Source organism: Brassica rapa, chromosome A02 (assembly GCF_000309985.2).
Source record: "Brassica rapa cultivar Chiifu-401-42 chromosome A02, CAAS_Brap_v3.01, whole genome shotgun sequence".
NCBI classification, from domain to species: Eukaryota; Viridiplantae; Streptophyta; class Magnoliopsida; order Brassicales; family Brassicaceae; genus Brassica; species Brassica rapa.
In genome coordinates, this window is record NC_024796.2 from 16,471,240 (window position 1) to 16,489,605 (window position 18,366).

General features: G+C 33.0%; 1 protein-coding gene across 1 annotated transcript; it reads right to left on the reverse strand.

Annotated features, from left to right (window-relative positions):
• Positions 1 to 2,285: 2,285 nt before the first annotated feature.
• Positions 2,286 to 15,251, reverse strand: LOC103868282 (GDSL esterase/lipase At4g10955-like). Its single transcript, XM_009146385.2, has 2 exons — positions 3,036 to 15,251; positions 2,286 to 2,913 (listed from the first exon to the last, which is right to left on the reverse strand). Exons 1-2 carry the CDS (start codon positions 3,795 to 3,797, stop codon positions 2,515 to 2,517), a joined length of 1,161 nt encoding a protein of 386 aa, XP_009144633.1. The 5' UTR covers positions 3,798 to 15,251; the 3' UTR covers positions 2,286 to 2,514.
• Between the last annotated feature and the right edge of the window lie 3,115 nt (positions 15,252 to 18,366).

Here is an 18,366-nt window from a genome sequence, read left to right on the forward strand (position 1 = left end):
CTTTTCTCTAACCTGATGGAACATTCTCCTAATGTCCTCTTCAGTCTCCTTGTTCTCTTTGAAGAACATCCACAATCTGTGGGTAAAGTAGGCCTCCTCGAATGGTTTCTCCAGTGGAATTCTAAGGACTCTCTTAAGAAAACTTTCCATCACCTTCTCATTAGCTCCCCTCTTTAGATTCTTAGCAACTTTTTCATTTCTCTTCCTCAAGGTTCTCCCCATAGGATCCTTATCAACTTCCATAGGCTCTGGTGCATCCTCTGAATGTGTACTGGTAGTCTCTGGTGGGTTAGCTGAAGGTTTCAATTGTGATCTGAGTGCATTGATTCGTGCTCTGTCAATCTTTGGCATCTGCACTCGAAATGTGAGAGGTGCTCGTCGATCGATGGGTATTGGAGGTTTTCGATCAACGACTGTCTCAGTTTGTCGATCGATGTTAATACATAAAGGGCTGGGCGGATGTAGGTGTCTTGCTGCGAACTCCTCGTGGGTCATGATCCTCACGGCATTGCACAGTGCAACCGACTCTAAATGTGTCGTCGATTGATATTCTGGAAAGCTTGTCGATCGGTTTTTGGTTGAAGTCTGTCGATCGATGTCCTAAGTCTGGCATCGGTCGACACCAATGTGATCCGCCGAAACTCATCGAGCTTTCTAATTCGAAATCTCCATCTTGCAGCTTCTCATGTTTCACCACTTGATAGAAATCATCATCAATGATGGCATTCACGTGGTGCATCATCTCTTATCCCCCTTTCTAAAGCTTCTTGCTTCTTAACAGCTTCTCCTGTCTGAACAACCTGCATCTCCAACTTCTTCAGATGAGTGCTCAAAGTTTCAAACTTTATGTTCAGGTTGTTGTAGACAGAATTAATCTTTCCATTGAAGTCCACCGCCAGGTTCTGTTGTACTTCAAGCACCCGATCAAACATTGCTTTGATCTTGCTCTCCTGAGTCTGTGGTGGTGGCTTCTGGTAAGATGAGTTTCCATAACTCATGTTGTTGTTGCTGCTATAGTTCTGGTTCTAGGGTTTCTGGTATTGCGAACTATGGTTGAAATTACTCCTCTGTCCATTGTCATAGAAGTTCCCACCCTTGTTTTCAGACCTCTAAAATCTAGTTCCACCGATGAATTTCACATCCTCCTCTACTCTATCCTCTATATCTACATCCTCTACTAAGCAAACCTGCTTACTAAGAAACTTGTGAACACTGTCCAGCTTTGCTTTCACCTCGTCCATATTCTCTTTCTCAATAATAATTGCAGATTGCTTTTTCTCAAAATCAGTGATTTTGGTGCTATTGATGGATGCTATTTTATAAGACTACGACATAAACGAAAGAGATGTCAATCTTTCAATTTCAATCTCTTTTTTTTTTTGAAAGAAACTCAATTTCATTAATCTCTACTCTTAGCAAACACATATGATATACATTTAATTACACAAATATATTTAAAGTTTTAGAATAATTCATTAAAGTTAAAAAATTCGCATCAAATTAATAAAACTTATGAGTGTTGACATTTATTTAGCATATAAAATAAATGGTGAGACATACTAATTTGCAAGAAAATAGAAAATTTCAAGCCATAAAATAATTCGGATATGGAAAAAAAAAATATAACAGTAATTATTAAAATAGACTAATTTGTTAAATTTATAAAAATATAATATGGTTTTAAAAAAAAATATAAACAAATACAATAATATAACTGATCCAATTGAATAATAATTAACTTATATAATATATCAAGTATTTATAAATCTAACAACAATACATTATGAACAAGGTCAAACATATAGAAATGTGAACTAACTGAAAACAATTATAAACGTTATATAAATCAAATTAAAATAACACCTGCATGCACGGATGAAGTCTAGTTTTGATTTTATTTCTGTAAATCAAATAGAAATAAAATATAATCGGCAAGATGAATAATGTTCAGAAGAACTTTCTTCCCATTGCAAAAATATATATAAAAAGTGAACTATATACATCCTCTATTTCGTTGTTTCTTATCTAATGCCAGTGTGCATGCATTACAACGGTAGAATCTGGATTGTAACACAAGGCACGAAGACATACTAGTAAGAAATGTCAGCAACATGCATGCACTATAAGGGGTTGGATCTCGATTATGACACACGGCACTAAAACAAACTAATGAGCTGCACATTACATTTAATTTAAAATGGATAGGATACATTATTGTGATGGTGGCAACCCTTGACAGCGATGGCTAAATGGTATGTTTTGATTAATTACTTATCATACGAATGTAGCATTATATTATCTTTAATTTGTTCTGTAGACATAAGTATAGATTCAAGAAAACAATTATTAACAATTACATGGACAAATATTCAAACACATTAAAAACAAGACATGAGAAAGAAAGACATATGAAATGGAAAAAAGAAGAAGACAAAATGTACAAAGATAGATAAAGGGTTCTGAGTTCGGGGTAGATATACTAGTCGTCGAGCCATTTAAAACCCAATACAGAGACTAATTCAACAGTTTTACCGATTTGTCTTCAGAGCAGGGCCTAACGCAGCAGATTTCCCAATTTGCCCTCAGGGCCGAGTCTTGCTCCCACCATTGGTGAAGCCCGTGAGCTGACTTAGACTTAGTCGGTTTGTTCCTGTTTACCGTCATATTGGCTGATGGAAGAAGGTGAATAGGTTCAGTTGACAAATCCGACGATGATGATGTTCCTCTTTTTCCGACCCATAGACTCCTCCTAAGTGAGCTTCTCGAACCGATTCTCTCGATTTTGCTCGCACCGATCATATACATGACGGTTTTGTGTTTGAAGTAACCAATGTATTCTGAACAAATTGGATCTTCTGCGTTCACATATAAATAAGGTATCCACGATGCTATCTTTGGATCGTCTTCTTGAACCTGTTGTGATAATTAAAGACAAAAAAATTCAAGAAAAGACCTATTGATTTTCTTAGCATTTAAACTAGTACTGGATATTATAGAGCAATCATTTCAATTTCTTGAAATGATTAATTATTTACCTGAAGATCCTTCAAGACCATGGCTAGGGTGGCTTTGACGACACTCCCGGCGATCCGACACATACCTTTAAGCCTCTTGCTCCGAAGTAGCTTCTCTAAAGGAATAGACGAGATAGGCGGGTTAAATATGTGAGCCTCGAGGAGGGTGCCATCTTTTACCATGGACTTTCCAGCCACCAAGGCTAGTCCGGCTCCCAAAGAGTGTCCAACGAGCCACATAGCTGGTTCCCGGTATTTGACCACCATAGTTTTGATTGCTTCTATAGCGTGCTCAAGCCTGGCGGCTCTATGGAGGGTGTTAAAGCCGCATCGGAGGTCAAGTTTCACATCACCCACCAAGGTTTCGGCTCCTAGGTTCGTACCACGGAACGCAATCACATAACGCGGAGGTAATTTCACACCAGGGGCATTTTGGTAAAGATTGAATAGCGCGTATTCGAAAACTGCACCGTATATGCAGTCCTCTTGTTGGTCGATTAAGATTTCGAGTAAAGTGAAGTGGAAAAAGTCCCACCAAGGCTTGGCTCTTGATTTCGAACCTATCAGTTTCTCTTGCCTGTCCCGTTCCAATGTGTAAACTCCTTTTACCAAACTTGCTGCCACTGAAGTTCGATGGTACGAGTCAGTCCTATTTATATTAAAAAAAAACAAATTTAGAATCCGAACAGAGATGAGATAAATCTTTTTTCTAATTTTAAATGAGTTATCGTGATGCCAAAAAAAAAAGAATCTGTATCGACATTGATTCCCAAAGTTTAACATTTATTAAGAAACTCGTGCACGGAACTCGTTTAAAAAAAAACTTCATGGTCTATCCTAAAAAAACTTTATATCGCTTTGTGCTGTGTAATTTGTCTTCTACATCTACATCAATTCACAAACTCGTTTAAATTCCTTTAACAAAAAAAAAAAGACTCGTTTGGATTCCACTTCTTCAGGCTTCAACTATGAGAATCTTTTTTTTGGTCGGCCAACTATCTCAAACATTCGGCTAGCAGCGAGGTGAGAAGTTGACCCTAGATATATACAGTCACAAAACAATACTTTTCGACGTTTAAAACCATGTTTTTTCAGGTTGGTCTAGTAGTCCTTTTTTTTAAACGGCTTTGGTCTAGTAGTCTTAAAGCACGTTCTTCAACCATTGCTTTCTGCGTGTTTTTTATATATAAATTACTAGTCTTATTTCCCGTGCTAAGCACGAACATTGTTTTGTGAACTTCGATGAAAATAAATATTACTTTGAGGTTATAAAAGTTACAAGAAAATAAATGTTATTTTGAAGGGTATTTATCGGTAAATTTAAAAAGAAAATTAAAAGCTTGTTGTTTATATCTCCAATAGTTATATGTTAATTGCTTTTCTAAATCCAAATAATATTATTACATTTGAAAAATCAAATTGAGAGAAAACATACCGGCTGCATAAAATCACAATTAAAATACTAATCTTAATTTTGTAGATAGTTGAAGTTAATATTTTTTATCGTTTCCTTCTTCTCTTATGTATTTTTTTTTTGTTTTCTTTCTTTGTACTCTTTTACATTTCTTTATTTCATTTCTATAATTGCTAGACATTTTTGTTTATAACAAAATCTAAAAATATAAAATATAAAAAATATATATATTGTTCCAGAAGTTAACAAAAGTAATATCACCACATTCCTTTAAGATTGTAAGCAGACCTGAATTTTTTCGTTTGGTTTTGATCTATAGAGCATACTTGAATTTTTTCGTTTTTTCTGCCACCTGAATTTCTTAAATCCCATTTGTTGTTTTCTAGTCATCCCTACAATTTTTTTTTCTTCTAGTGGATACTTCTTAAGTGTCTTAGGGGTTTTATACGTGTGTTTAAGGAGAGACTCTATTGCTCTCCTTCTCTGAAGCATCACCATGACAACAAATAAATATATTTCAGAAAATCGATAATTGATTTAGTTCATTTTGAAAATATTATTGACATATTTTGGAGAGTATGAAACATTTTTTGTTTCACTAACCTTGGCCTTAACTTTCATCTCCCAATTTTGCAGTACGCCTATCAATCATTATATTTGTGTTCTTCCTTTTCTTATTTCATTGAAAGAAATCTTTTTCAAAGATGATTGTTGTGCCCTCGTTGGCCAGAAACTATTTTGGTGTGGGTTAGTTTTTTTTGTATTGTGTTGAATTTATCTGGTTAGAGTTTGAAAATTTAAAGAAAACGACGGAGCTTTTGAAGATTTAAATTCGATTTAGTAGATTTAAAAATTTACACTATCTGATTGCAAGTAAAAATGATAAACAGTTTCAAAGATAGTGGATCATGGGTGTAGTTAAGAAAAAAATAGGATTTGTATTTTACATAGAAAATAAATAGATATTAACCAGTTAATACTGTTAATTTTATTTCTGCATTTTTTCGTTTTTTCTTTAAATTGTAAAACATATGATGTCAGAATCTTATTGTTTTTTTATTATTTTTCATCACATGTCAGTATTTTATTCGCCATACGATTTGGACTTTAGTGCATAAAGGATTACAAAAGGATGTGTACTGAATTTGACAAAAAAGGATCTGTACGGAATCAAAATTGAAAGGTTACCAATCAATAGAGGTAAGATGTGAGGGGCCAGAAATGCTGAAGATCTCGCTGTCTGGGGTCCCCCTCGCCCCTCCTCCCATTTTTTGTCTTCTTCCTATAACATCGCCAATTAGTAATCAAACTAATTTAGCATTAAACGGTGAAGAACTAATAAAATGAAATGTACTACAGATTAGATATTTGGTATTTACATATTACATATATCATCTTTACAAACATTTATTTTTCTTTGAAAAAGTTGTTGCAGGAATTTATTAAAAACAAACGGAGAAACCATTTTGTGTAAATTAATCTGATTTTCACTTTTTGAGAATAGACCTCAGGCTACTAAAAATTAAAGTTACAGCAGAAAAAGGTATACTTATGTGTTTTCAAACGACATATTATAAATTCATTGTACGAACTCTTTGTTGGCTTAGGCATAACTATTAGTCAGTATTTACTATTTACAAATGCAGAGATTTTTGGTTTGAAAATGGAAAATAGGTGGAAACATACACTTTTCCGTAGTCTTTCAGGTCAATCAGTATCAATTTTAATCGAAGCAGGTGAAATAAAGTAAACAAAAAAAAAAGCAGTATAGGAACTAACCTAAACTGTTTTTTTAGTTTAAGAAGAATTCAACAAACGAACTAAGGAATTGTTACACTCATGAGATAAATTATCTTATGATATTTATAAGAGGCTGAAAATAAGAAGACTTTTTGGATCCGGAGACATTGATCCATTCAAAACTGACACTAGACCGTATTAACTGCTTATTTATGTACAAATTGCCAAAATTTCTACGAATTACCAATTAAAAACATACTTAAGAAGTGTACGGTACATCGATTGAATTAGTCTTTCTTTTTTTAAAGTTGATTTATTATGATATTACAATTATAAAAAAGATTATATAGACGATTCTGCAACTGACAATACTACATGTCTTATGAGGATATATGCCTAACTGCACATGCACCTGACCTGTCATATAAAGATCTACGTCTGGCCAGATTTAGTTGCACCATGTTGAAAATCCATTGCAAGTCTTTCTTCCGTAGTCTACATAATTTTTTAATAAATCATTTTCTCTGGAAATTGAAACTTGGACCTCCTATAATATACAATCTATAAGAAATTGCATAGCATATGATTCGAACCCCGGATCTGGATGTAGAAGCATTTAAACTTTAATCACTAGGCTACGATTAAATTAGTCTTTCAGACCGTGAAATTACATTAATAAAGTCATTATCATATATAAAGAAGAAATTATTTACTTTTGTCCCTGAAACTTTAACGTTTTCCTTTATGCAAAACCTTAGCGCCCTTGTCGAAGGAAAGAAAAAGAGATCCTTGTGTCTATCCTCTCTGGCATTCGTTAAGCCTCGTCGATGTCGTGACAGGGTCTTTACTGTATATTCTTTGGTCGAATGTGCTGAACAGAGGCGATCAATGCATTTGGAGGTATGTTTGTAGAGATATGGTTCTGATGTTTAGCCTGAGATGCTTCACTGGTTTCAAATCTGTTTTCTGGTGCGCGGTGCAGGTTATGCCGGTCTGGTGTGGTTGGCTACTTCTTTCATCAAATTTGATGAAGCGGGTTTAGGCGATTCGATGGTGGCCTCTCGAGCTTGTTTCTTCATGTTTTATCTCTAATTGTGTGTCCTTTTCTCTTCCTGCTTGTGCTCGTTTCTTTTGTTTTTGGTTGTCTTCATCTTGGTCTAAGACCAAAGCATCCCAACATGAGCCTGGCTCTGCATCAAGGTGTGTTACTACTGGCACAATTTTCCGTAGTTATGTTCACTGTGGAGGAAATTCGAGGGAGGTGGCGCATTCAGTTCAAGGTGTTCGAATTTTGTTTGAGATTTGTGTGAAGGCCTTCAGTCCGGTTGTGTCTTTGAGTCATCTATGAAAGCTCAAAACCAACCAAATTTTTATAGATCTCTGTTTTTTGTGGTCCAGTGAAGATAGATAATTTTATTTCCTTGACTTGATGGAGTTGGTTTGTTCCTGCGACATGGTTTGAAAGAGCATGATTCATGTCTTCGGTAAGGTCTTTTAGATGTGGATTTTGACTATGCATTTCTTTTAAGGTGTGCGATTTCTATGTTTGTGTCGTCACTGGTATATTCTCGTTGCTCTTCCTCTATGATTAATATAAGATTCAGTGGTGTAGCTTCAGTATTGAGAAGTTCTGCCGTCTCTTGGTCTACAACCTACAAATTTCCTGATTACATGGAAAGGGATTGATGAGCTTATAATCAATCATGGTCGGTCATTGAGAAATGGATTGCCAAACGTTTCTCTTTGTTGGCTGCTCGTGCTGAAGTTGTGTCATTTCTTGCCTTCTTTTGACGAATCAGTGGTAAGTGTGGTTGGGGCTTGTGTTTCAATGGAGAAACCGTGTTAGAAGATTGGCTTTTAACCCCATTAATTTAGGCATGCATCGTTTTCTCGATAAAGTTTAAAAGAATTTAGGTTTTACGCCTAAATCGAAGTTTTCCAGAAGTCTTCTAGGGAAAGTCTTCTCATGTATTAGATCTTAAAAATTATTAATGAATTTAATAAAAAAAACATTTTGAAACAAAAAAAATCAAAATCATGTATTAATAAACATTTATAAATGATGAAAATTTAGTTTTACTAAAACTGAATTATGTTTAACATAGATGAGTGAATGTAGATTGAGTCATGATAGCCTTTGGTTTAAGGTTTGGTAACATATGTGATAGCATTGTTGGTATTTTTAGGGTTATATTTTGAAATCTTATTTTTTTTTTAGTTTGACATATATGTGTTTAGTGACTATTTAATTACTTTATTTAAACATTTTCTAAGTTTCTTTTAATTTTAAGGAAGTGTTTGTCTTTAGTTATTTGATTATAGGGTCTGAAAGGCGCTGAGAACACTTTGGTTTAGGGTTTAGTAACATATGTTATAGTATTGTTTGTATTTAGGGTTAGATTTTAAAATATTAACTTAAAAAAATTGACCTACATGTGTTTAGTTTTGTGTATATTAAATGCTTTATAAGTTGATTTTAAGTTTAATGAATTGTTTTTTTGCTATTTAGTTACTTATTTGATTAAGCTATGGTTTGGAAAACTTCTAGAAAACTTCCCAAGAAGACTTTCATAAGACTTCTGACATATTACCGCCTAAATTTTGGTAAAATTTAGGTTTTTTGCCTAAAGCGAAGTCTTCCAGAAGTTTTCTCATGTATTTGATTTTAAGGTCTAGAAGACTTCCCAAAAAACTTTTTGTTTCGAAAATATTTAACCTAATTGGAATTTTTATCTCCATATATAGAGAATATTTACACATTTTGTTTCTTCTTCTCAAATGGCTGCAACAAAAATGTAATGTTTCTCACTCAAAAACTCTTGAATCTCTCTCTAATCTCTTTGAACATCAAAACACAAAATTTTAAATCTATTTCTCATTTTTTTTTCTTATGTCTTCTCACTAATTTATCTTCTTTTTGTAGGAAACAGAATGAAGAGTGCAACAGCAATACATGCAAGAATATTGAGAACTAAGTAACTAACCTAAACTGTTTTTTTAGTTTAAGAAGAATTCAACAAACGAACTAAGGAATTGTTACACTCATGAGATAAATTATCTTATGATATTTATAAGAGGCTGAAAATAAGAAGACTTTTTGGATCCGGAGACATTGATCCATTCAAAACTGACACTAGACCGTATTAACTGCTTATTTATGTACAAATTGCCAAAATTTCTACGAATTACCAATTAAAAACATACTTAAGAAGTGTACGGTACATCGATTGAATTAGTCTCTTTTTTTAAAGTTGATTTATTATGATATTACAATTATAAAAAAGATTATATAGACAATTCTGCAACTGACAATACTACATGTCTTATGAGGATATACGCCTAACTGCACATGCACCTGACTTGTCCTATAAAAATTTACGTCTGGCCAGATTTAGTTGTACCATGTTGAAAATCCATTGCAAGTCTTTCTTCCGTAGTCTACATAATTTTTTAATAAATCATTTTCTCTGGAAATTGAAACTTGGACTTCCTATAATATACAATCTATAAGAAATTGCATAGCATATGATTCGAACCCCGGATCTGGATGTAGAAGCATTTAAACTTTAATCACTAGGCTACGATTAAATTAGTCTTTCAGACCGTGAAATTACATTAATAAAGTCATTATCATATATAAAGAAGAAACTATTTACTTTTGTCCCTGAAACTTTAACTTTTTCCTTTATGCAAAACCTTAGCGCCCTTGTCGAAGGAAAGAAAAAGAGATCCTTGTGTCTATCCTCTCTGGCATTCGTTAAGCCTCGTCGATGTCGTGACAGGGTCTTTACTGTATATTCTTTGGTCGAATGTGCTGAACAGAGGCGATCAATGCATTTGGAGGTATGTTTGTAGAGATATGGTTCTGATGTTTAGCCTGAGATGCTTCACTGGTTTCAAATCTGTTTTCTGGTGCGCGGTGCAGGTTATGCCGGTCTGGTGTGGTTGGCTACTTCTTTCATCAAATTTGATGAAGCGGGTTTAGGCGATTCGATGGTGGCCTCTCGAGCTTGTTTCTTCATGTTTTATCTCTAATTGTGTGTCCTTTTCTCTTCCTGCTTGTGCTCGTTTCTTTTGTTTTTGGTTGTCTTCATCTTGGTCTAAGACCAAAGCATCCCAACATGAGCCTAGCTCTGCATCAAGGTGTGTTACTACTGGCACAATTTTCCGTAGTTATGTTCACTGTGGAGGAAATTCGAGGGAGGTGGCGCATTCAGTTCAAGGTGTTCGAATTTTGTTTGAGATTTGTGTGAAGGCCTTCAGTCCGGTTGTTTCTTTGAGTCATCTATGAAAGCTCAAAACCAACCAAATTTTTATAGATCTCTGTTTTTTGTGGTCCAGTGAAGATAGATAATTTTATTTCCTTGACTTGATGGAGTTGGTTTGTTCCTGCGACATGGTTTGAAAGAGCATGATTCATGTCTTCGGTAAGGTCTTTTAGATGTGGATTTTGACTATGCATTTCTTTTAAGGCGTGCGATTTCTATGTTTGTGTCGTCACTGGTATATTCTCGTCGCTCTTCCTCTATGATTAATATAAGATTCAGTGGTGTAGCTTCAGTATTGAGAAGTTCTGCCGTCTCTTGGTCTACAACCTACAAATTTCCTGATTACATGGAAAGGGATTTATGAGCTTATAATCAATCATGGTCGGTCATTGAGAAATGGATTGCCAAACGTTTCTCTTTGTTGGCTGCTCGTGCTGAAGTTGTGTCCTTTCTTGCCTTCTTTTGACGAATCAGTGGTAAGTGTGGTTGGGGCTTGTGTTTCAATGGAGAAACCGTGTTAGAAGATTGGCTTTTAACCCCATTAATTTAGGCATGCATCGTTTTCTCGATAAAGTTTAAAAGAATTTAGGTTTTACGCCTAAATCGAAGTTTTCCAGAAGTCTTCTAGGGGAAGTCTTCTCATGTATTAGATCTTAAAAATTATTAATGAATTTAATAAAAAAACATTTTGAAAGAAAAAAAATCAAAATCATGTATTAATAAACATTTATAAATGATGGAAATTTAGTTTTACTAAAATTGAATTATGTTTAACATAGATGAGTGAATGTAGATTGAGTCATGATAGCCTTTGGTTTAAGGTTTGGTAACATATGTGATAGCATTGTTGGTATTTTTAGGGTTATATTTTGAAATCTTATTTTTTTTTTAGTTTGACATATATGTGTTTAGTGACTATTTAATTACTTTATTTAAACATTTTCTAAGTTTCTTTTAATTTTAAGGAAGTGTTTGTCCTTAGTTATTTGATTATAGGGTCTGAAAGGCGCTGAGAACACTTTGGTTTAGGGTTTAGTAACATATGTTATAGTATTGTTTGTATTTAGGGTTAGATTTTAAAATATTAACTTAAAAAAATTGACCTACATGTGTTTAGTTTTGTGTATATTAAATGCTTTATAAGTTGATTTTAAGTTTAATGAATTGTTTTTTTGCTATTTAGTTACTTATTTGATTAAACTATGGTTTGGAAAACATCTAGAAAACTTCCCAAGAAGACTTTCATAAGACTTCTGACATATTACCGCCTAAATTTTGGTAAAATTTAGGTTTTTTTGCCTAAAGCGAAGTCTTCCAGAAGTTTTCTCATGTATTTGATTTTAAGGTCTAGAAGACTTCCCAAAAAACTTTTTGTTTCGAAAATATTTAACCTAATTGGAATTTTTGTCTCCATATATAGAGAATATTTACACATTTTGTTTCTTCTTCTCAAATGGCTGCAACAAAAATGTAATGTTTCTCACTCAAAAACTCTTGAATCTCTCTCTAATCTCTTTGAACATCAAAACACCAAATTTTAAATCTATTTCTCATTTTTTTTTTCTTATGTCTTCTTACTAATTTATCTTCTATTTGTAGGTTGTTTTATTACATGGTTCTCATCTTTCACTCATTCAAAGGTACATATATAAATTTTGGATATATATTATTGTGTGTTTTATATATTAGATCTTAAAATTCTATAGATTTGCCTAATGTGACTGTTTTGTTTATTATTTAAGCATAAAATTATATTTTTGAAGTTTTTCTCTGTTTTAAAGTCATTTGAATGTTTTTGAATTTGCAGGGTTTTCAGATCTGAGATAGACTTTGAAAGACTTCTTAAAAGACTCTTGGAAGACTTTAGGCAAGTCTTCTAATGCATTTTATGCTAGAGCACAAAGTCTTCAGGAAGTCTTCCGCAGTCTTCTGCCCAAAGTAGTACAAATTTGGATATGTATTTTATATGTTTTATATATTAGTTTCTGAAAAATTATAGATTCAACCTAATTTGCTTATTTTGTTTATCATTTAAGCATAAAGAATTTATTTTGAAGTTTTCTCTGTTTTGAAGCCATTTGAATGCTTTTGAATATGCCGAATTTTTTATATTTGAGTCAGACTTCTCAGAAGACTCTAGGAATATTCTCAGAAGACTCTTGGAAGATTCTCGGAAGACTCTTGGAAGACTTCTTGGGAAGTCTTCTAATGTATTTTATGCTACAAAACTTTCCACAAAGTCTTTGGGAAGTCTTCTGAAGTCTTATGTCCAAAGTGGTATGTTTTAGTTGTGAAACTAAGTCTTCCGAAGTATGTGAATTATTTTAGTTGTGACTTTTTTTGTAAACTTGAAGATATATTAATCAAAAGAATTTGGTATATTTTTTCATGTTTTTCCAAAAGTACTTGATATTATTGAAGTTATTGATACAACCTACCAAGAATTTGTTTTAATTATTCCACTCAATCAAAACAAAACAGAACAACACAAAAATAGTCAAATTTACTAAAATTAAGAGAGAAGACTTCACAAGAAAACTTAGTCAAATTCACAAAAGATCAAACTTGAATTTTAATTGAAAGTTGAAATTTTAAATCTCATAAATTAAAAATTATACCCTCCTGAGGTGAACCTTTAAATTCACCACATCTTTTATCACCAATCAAATTGCCACCTAGATAAGTAATAAAAATATTATTTTTTTTAAAAAAAATCTAAAATAATAGAAAAACAATAATGACGCCAATTTTAACGATTAACGCCGTACTAAACCCTAAATCCTAAAATCTAAACCCTAAAACTTAAATCTAAACCCTAAAACTTAAATCTAAACCCTAAACCCTAAACCCTAAACCCAAACCCTAAATTCTAAATCTTAAATCCAAACCCTCTAAAATAATAACATACCTTGAGATTACTTAACAATCTTGAAAATCTAGCATAGAGAGAAGTCTACTAGAGAATTACTTCTTAAGAAGTCTTCTCGGATTAGCTAGAAACACTAGTAAACATAAATATTTGAAATCTCATAATTATCATCAAATAAGATATGAATTTCATCCAGGAGCCCCAATATTGACTAATACACATGAATTTATAAGAAAATACTAAAAATTCATTTTAATTGTAGAGAAAATGAAAATTTATTAAACATTGATGTAAAAGACTTTTGAAGAAATCTTCTATTTATGTCATTTTTTGCAATCGATAATTTACGAAAGAAGACTTCTTAAGAAGTCTACTCTGCAGAAGACTTCTTAAGAAGTCTACTCTGCAGAAGACATCTTGAGAAGTCTACTCTACAGAAGACATCTTAAGAAGTCTTTCTTTATAAATATTGGCTTAATTCTGAAATTAAAAAATTCTCGAAAATGCCAGAGAAGACTTCTCGGATAAACAAGTTAGTTTTGCAATTGACCGAAGTTTGTCAAAAACTTGACTTTTTATAGAAGATTTCCCGGGAAGTCTTCTGAGGGAAGAATTCTATAGAATTCTTATCAATGTCATTTACTTGAGATACTTTTGCAATTAACTATATTTGACTTTTTCACGGAAGACTTTTAGAGAAGTCTTCTCTCGTAACCAAAGGTTTGACCAAAACCCATAAATAGTTTTGAAGAAGTCTTCTCCCAGAACACTTCTCAAGAAGTCTTCTCATTAATATTAAATGTTTTACTATTATTTTTCAATTTCAAAATTAACCCACACAAAGTTTTTGGCAACAGTGAGAAGACTTTTAGATGATTTCTATAGAATTTTTTCCCGAGAAGACTTCCTAAGAAGTCTTTTAAAGTCAAATTTCTGACAAATTTTGGTCAATTGCAAAACTAACATATTTATCCGAGAAAACTTCTCGAGAACTCCTCTATAGGATATTTCTGTTTTTTCTTAATAAAGGAAAGTTAGAAGACTTCTTGAGAAGTCTTCTCTATGGAAGTCTTCTTGATGGAGAACACATATATCAAAGTCTTCTGAAAGTCTTCGCGAACATATCTGAGAAAAAAATGATTTCATACCTTGAGCCTGTGAGATTACTTGCTTAACTTCTCCAAGCACTCAGAACTTCACTACAAAAGCTACCAACTCGTTAATGATCATGAATCATGAGCTTCAATGTCTCTATGAACCTTACAAAACTTGAAATCAAAATCTTGGTTTTTTTGGATGAATTTGAAGAGAGGGTGAAAGATATGTGATTTGTGTGCATAAGTAATGAGATATTAAGAGTAAAAAACAAAATTTTGGTGCATTAAAAGTTTCAAATTGGTTGTTCATGGTGGTTAGTGTATTGATGTCAATGGCAATATTGTAAATAATTGGTGAAGATGAGGATGATAAGTTAAAAGAATCATTTTCAAAAAAAAAAGAAAGAAAAAAATATAATGAAATTTTCGTGAATAACTCAAATTTCTAGGGTGGGAAAAAAAAGAAAGTTTCAAGAAAAACATGGGTTTTTTTTTGTGTTTGACTTGAAATTGTAGGTCATATTTTAAAAAGCCCATAAAATTTTATATACAATATTTCTCTATATGGTATGACTACCAAAATTTAGGTGTGCATATACACACGTAGGGGTAGGCATTTACTCGATACCCGAACCCGTATCCAAACCCGATCCGAAAAATCCGAACCGAAATCCGAATCGATGTAGAAAAATACCCGAACGGATATTGAATTAGGAGAGATTGGATATCTGAACCCTAACGGGTAATATCCGAACTTGAATGGATATCCGAAGATAAATGAACATATGTATTACTAACCTTATATTTCTAGTTTATACCTCTCATTTTATTTAAAATATTTATATTGATACGACACATACTTTAAGTTTATATAATATACATATAATTACGGAGGAAATGATTTGCTACTCACTTAAATTGCATTTCAAGTTTTTTTTTTGTTTCGAGAATTAACAAAAGTTACATACAAAATTTAAAAACAATAACCAAATTAGTGTATTTTTAGTTTTAAAATGTTATGTCCAAATCTATTAATCATTCAATCTATTAAAAAAAACGAGTTAAGTGAAAGTTATATTTTAAATACAAGAAACTTGAAAAATAAAATTTTAATTTATAATTTTTTCTTTCAAAATCTAATCCAAACTAAAAATACTTGAATCCGACCCGAAATACAGAAATACCCAAACGGGTTCTAAACCTCTATACTGAAATACCCAAAAATCCAAAATACCTGATCTGAACGCGAACGGGTACCCGAACGTCCACCCTATACACACGCATAAATTCATAATATACCTTCCCATTTTAAATGTCAAGTCACTTTAAACTTTTAGGCGTACACATATGTACACCAAACATAGGATGTCCTCTGAATTTTTTAAATATTTTTAGTAATTCATCTTTCTTTCGCATTAAGATTTTTTGTAAATATCTAATGAATATCTGCTATATGCATAGATTTATTATTTAAATATTTTAATAATGATATTTTGTAATTTTATTTTAAATTATGTGATAACTTTTCAAATATTATCTGAAAAATGATTTTTTAAAAATCATTACATTCATGAGACAAAGCATTTTGTTATGGTTGTAACTGGTGACCATTATATAAACATTAAAAATAAGTAGGGAAAAAAATCAGAAAAATAAAATTATAGGAATGAAAATGAAGATTATTCCTTATAAATTTTAGCAAGGAACAATTTTTTTCTATATTCTTGTAGAATAAAAGAAATGAAAAAAATATGAAAATGAAAAACAAATCCTTATAAATGGTGGAAAAGAAACTAGAAATAGTAAGAAATATATTATTTTCTTACATTCTTTGGTCACCGGTTAGACCATGTATCATGCTGAAAATAAGACGACTTTTTGTATCCGGAGATGTTGATCTCTTTAAAACAACACAAGCACAAACCTAAACTAGACCGTATCAACTGCTTCTTTATTTACAAATTGGCAAAATTTCTACAGATTTTTATTAAAAACATAGTATTCAGAAATGTGAATCGCGGTACATCATTTGAATCAGTCTATGAGAGCGTGTAATTACATTAATCATATCATATGGAGTAAAAAACTCTATAAATTAATAATGTTAAAAAATATAGTTTTTTTTTTGACAATGGGCTTTTTATATATAAAGAAGATGTCAATATATATACATATATATGCATATATACAAGAAATTAGTTTTTTTTTCTAATTAAATGAAATTCAAAATGGTACAAGACCATATCCTTAACTTCTGGAAACATGTTCTAATCAACCGACTACTGTAGACCGACATTGAACTGCCGAGGGAAGCCACATCGCTGAAGCAGAATCTCACCGCCACCGACTGCCACATCGTAAGACAGAGGGCTGGGTCGTCATCGTAATAGTTCCCCTCCACCGGAGGAGAGAGAGTTCCATTTTGAACCGAATGCAGAAGCGGACCTTGAAAGCGGCTCTTCTCAAAACGCCGAGAGAGAGTTATCTGAAATAGAAAAAAGTTAGATCCACCGAAGCAGACCCAAGGAGATCCTCCGTTGCTGGGAAGAACTAGATACCACACGCGCAGCCGAGAAAGGAGGAAGGGTCGTTGACCAGATGACACCACCACTCCACTTGAAACGCCCACCCCCCAAAGAGAACCTATGGGGGTTTCTTGAAACTCTAGAGCAGACAAGAACCCCACTCGTCACAGTGTTGGAATGACAAACTTTGTTAAAATGAAGAAAGTGTTTAAGTATTTGAAGAGAGATAAACTTTGTTAAGAAAAAAGCTTTTAATAACTTAGAAGAGAATTTCTTATTACTTGAAAGTTTCCTACAAATTTGGATCATTACAAAATGAAAGGGGGATTGGAGGTATTTATAGTCTCTAAAGTACAAAATATTTCAAATATTATAATACTAAATCAAGATAATTCTACTTAATATCTAGATAATGTTATCCTAATTATCTAGATAGTTCTATGAAAATATCTAGATCTTTATCTTAAGGAGGTGGAGGATAATTCTAGATATTGGGCTAAGTTTTGGCTAAACATAATTTCTGAATTGTTAGGCCAATAATGTGATCCAAATCAAGTTTAACTTTGAACACCACTTCTTAAACTTGATCTGGTTACTCAGAGTAAGCTCCTCCTCTTGATAAATTTTTCTCGTTTGAGTGGCTTGGTGAAGATATCAGCTACTTAATCATTTGTCTTCACAAACTCCAATTGCACATCCATCTTTGTAACACATTCTCTAATGTAGTGATAACGAGTATCGATGTGCTTACTCCGATCATGGAAGACTGGATTCTTCACCAATGCTATTGCCAACTTGTTATCCACAAATATCTTCGTTGGCTCCTCTTATGGTAGGTTCAAATCCTTTAGCAAGTTTCGTAACCAAATAGCATCGCAAACACATGAAGTAGCTGCCACATACTCCGCTTCACAAGTAGAAAGGGTGACAATCGGTTGCTTCTTTGACATCCATGTGAAAGTGGTTTCTCTAATGGAAAACACAAAGCCACTTGTACTTTTCTGGTCATCTATGTCTCCACCCTAATCGCTATCGCTATATCCAACAAGCTTGTAATCGTCAGAAATAGAGTAGTACAAATCAAAGTTGATTGTACCTTTGATATAGCATAGGATCCTCTTAGCTGCCTTGTAGTGAGTTGTTGTTGGATGCTCCATGTATCGACTCACAACTCCAACTGCGTGTAGGATGTCAGGCCTTGTGTAAGTTAGGTAACGTAGACTTCCAACTAAACTCTTAAAGAGTGTTGGATCCACACTCTCTCCTTCTTCTTCCTTTGACAACCTGCAGTCATAGAGATCCGTCCTCGATCGCCATAGAACCTTATCCTCAGCACTACCATCAATAGGAGGTTGTACACCACTAATACTCAATATTATTTTCTGTAGATTTGGGTCTCGACATCTTCTAAATTGCCATCCCGACTCATTTGCGACATC